Source organism: Piliocolobus tephrosceles, chromosome 12 (assembly GCF_002776525.5).
Source record: "Piliocolobus tephrosceles isolate RC106 chromosome 12, ASM277652v3, whole genome shotgun sequence".
Lineage (NCBI taxonomy): Eukaryota > Metazoa > Chordata > Mammalia > Primates > Cercopithecidae > Piliocolobus > Piliocolobus tephrosceles.
Genome location: NC_045445.1, coordinates 44,423,536 through 44,426,114, shown reverse-complemented (window position 1 = coordinate 44,426,114; position 2,579 = coordinate 44,423,536). Strand labels below are relative to the sequence as shown.

The window sequence follows — 2,579 nt, the reverse complement described above, 5'->3', positions numbered from 1 at the left end:
AGTGCATCCTGAAAAACTGCATTGTGATCTTTGAAAGTGCTTCAGAAATAAGAAAAAAGGAGGGATAAGTGATAAAGTAGGTATAACTTTTGAAAAACTTGAAGAAACAACCCATTTAGCCATATAAACATTTTCTTCACCCACAATCACACCTATCAAATTGGAACTGGATATATAGATACAAATACCACAACCACCCAACCCCCAAATCCAAACTTCATTTCCAAAAGCAAAAGAAAAAGGATTCCTTCTCCATATGGTACTGGGTCTCAAGGCTGGAATCTTTGAGAGAAGAGTCTTGCGTTATTGTTTAAACAACCTTTATTACCTGCCTCTGACATTCCCCAGGGTTACAGAGCAGGGGACATCTGAGCCTCAAGTTCCACGGATGAAGCAGACACTGCAATAACAACTGAATCAATAGAAGAGAGGCATTTGGAAGTACGGGGGTGATACACCCAGCAATGGTAACCCTCAGCAGAAGATGGCATAGCTACCAGAAATCAGGCAAGTTACCACTGGGATGAAAACTGGGGAGGCGAGAAAACCATACAGTTGCAGTCATAGATCATTTCCCTCCCCGTTGAGCACTCCTCCGGCTTCCATCCCCCATTAAGTTCATTCTATCCCACAGACTGTTCCTAGTGTCCTGCTAGCTCCCTGCTGAAAGAGAGAGGGAGGGAAAAGATGTCTGAGGTCTCTTCATTTCCTTTGTCTCTGTCCCTAAGGCAACTGGAAGCTGGAGCTGCTGCAGTCGGCCTGGCAAGCCCGTTGGCTCTGCAGAGTGAGCAGTCCCTGGCAGCCCCTGGAGCAGCTGCCAGTTAGACGGCCCAGAGTTCTGATAGAATGGATTGCTTCAGTTCAATGCCAAGTGTTGGACGTGTTAGATTCAGTTCCCAGAGGGCCGGAGCCTGCTCTCAGGGCTGTCTGAAGACAAGAGAGCAGAGGCAGTTTAGTGCAGTTGGATGTGCGGGGTAGGGGTGGAGGCGCAGGGGTGAAGAGGGAGAAACTGGCCACGAATGGGTAAGGTGGTGCTTCTCCTTCCAGGGCCTTCCAGACAAGGTCTCCTGGCCTCTCACCATTATTTGGGCCTCAGATGAGGCCAACCCTGGAAGGGAGTTGGGGGTGAAAGGCGGGAGGCGCGCCCAGGGATGAGCGAGATGAGGAGGGCGCAAACCAGCAACCTGGGGCTGTGGTTTTAGACCCGCTCAGCCCCCTGGGCTAGGGCAGGCAGCCCCCCGGGGGCAAGCTGGCGGCAGCCCTCGGCCGGGGAGCCCGCGGCAGTCTCGGCGTCGGCGGCCAGGGCGCCTCCTGGGGCCCATTCGTGCTCGGCGCTAGCCTGGGACGGCTCGTCCTTGGCCTCGACGAGCTTACGGGAGCGGGTGTAGGCCAGGATGAGGCCTCCGGCCAAGCAGGCGTAGAAGATCATGATGAGCAGGATGTAGAGATAGGCGTCGTCGCCCTTGGCGCTGGTCACTTCGCGGCCCACGAAAGGGTCAGGCACGACCCCCATGCCCATGCTGGGGCCAGGGCCTGCGCCCAAGCCGCTGGCGTTACCCCGATGGTGCAGCTCGAGCAACAGGCGGCTCAGAAGGGTTCGCAGCCTCTGGCTCTCGCTGCAGTTCATGGCTTTCGGGGAGTGACACGGCGGCTCCAGGACGCTGCTGACCTTTCCCCCTGGGCGAGGGGAAGCGAGCTAGCGAGCGGGCCGGCCGGCGGGCAGGGCTCAGTGGTGGCAACGGCGGTGGCACCCAGCTCTCCGGAGGGCTCGCAGTGGCTGGGGGCGCCGATCGCAGGGCCTCCTTATTCCCTCACTCCTGCCCCTCCTTCCCTTCCCCACCACGCCCCCTCCGGCCCGAGGCCGCCTGTTCCCAGGCTCTGGCTGTCTCGCTGCTCCAGGGAAAGGGGACAGCTGGTGGGGGGAGGAGAAGGGGACAAGAGTGGGGGCGAGGCTGAGAGACGGGCGGAGGGGGCGGGGGCTCGGAATGCGCGAGGCCCTGGGCAGCAGAGGCTGGCAGGGCAGCTTGCTGGGGCCAAGCCTGGACCCTGGGCTGCGGAAGAGAATTCCTTCCAAGTTCTGGCCACCTGCCCTGCAGGCCAGGCTTTGGCCCAGATACAGCATTTGGCCCCCTAAGGCAGCTCTGCCTTGGGGCGCTCAAGGGAGAGGGCAGACGCCTTTCCGCGGCAGAGACCCCTTGTCCACATTTTATGGAAGTTACTCCCGTATAGGAGGACTCAGGCCTATCTTTTTAGTCCTCATTTCTTTCGTTTTCCCCCCTGCCCCGCTTCTCACCCCCCTCCCACCTTGTCGGAGGAGAGCATCTCATTCAGAAGATGCTCAGGCTGAATTTGGTGACTGAGTGCTCAGGCACCTGCTAGAAGACCAAGGCAGAGTAGAATTCTCTGGTTATCCAAAATGGTTTCTGGTGATATAAGTGATATAACAGCCTTCTTGGAAGCACCCCTGCTCTGATGTTCTATGACACTTTTTGAAAAGTCCACACATCTGAGCACATGAATGTCCTATTCATAATGGGACCCTGTTTCCCATTATGAAATAAGCCATCTTCCCAGAAGTG

General features: G+C 56.9%; 1 protein-coding gene across 1 annotated transcript; it reads right to left on the bottom strand.

The window, feature by feature from the left end:
* Positions 1 to 303: 303 nt before the first annotated feature.
* Positions 304 to 1,773, bottom strand: KCNE5 (potassium voltage-gated channel subfamily E regulatory subunit 5). The gene has a single exon (XM_023202979.2). The coding sequence runs from the start codon at positions 1,625 to 1,627 to the stop codon at positions 1,199 to 1,201; it is 429 nt and encodes a 142-aa protein (XP_023058747.1). The 5' UTR covers positions 1,628 to 1,773; the 3' UTR covers positions 304 to 1,198.
* Between the last annotated feature and the right edge of the window lie 806 nt (positions 1,774 to 2,579).

Bases quoted from the DNA above. Each gene is read 5' to 3' on its own strand.
- KCNE5 (XM_023202979.2), bottom strand. From the start codon at position 1,627: ATGAACTGCAGCGAGAGCCAGAGGCTGCGAACCCTTCTGAGCCGCCTG.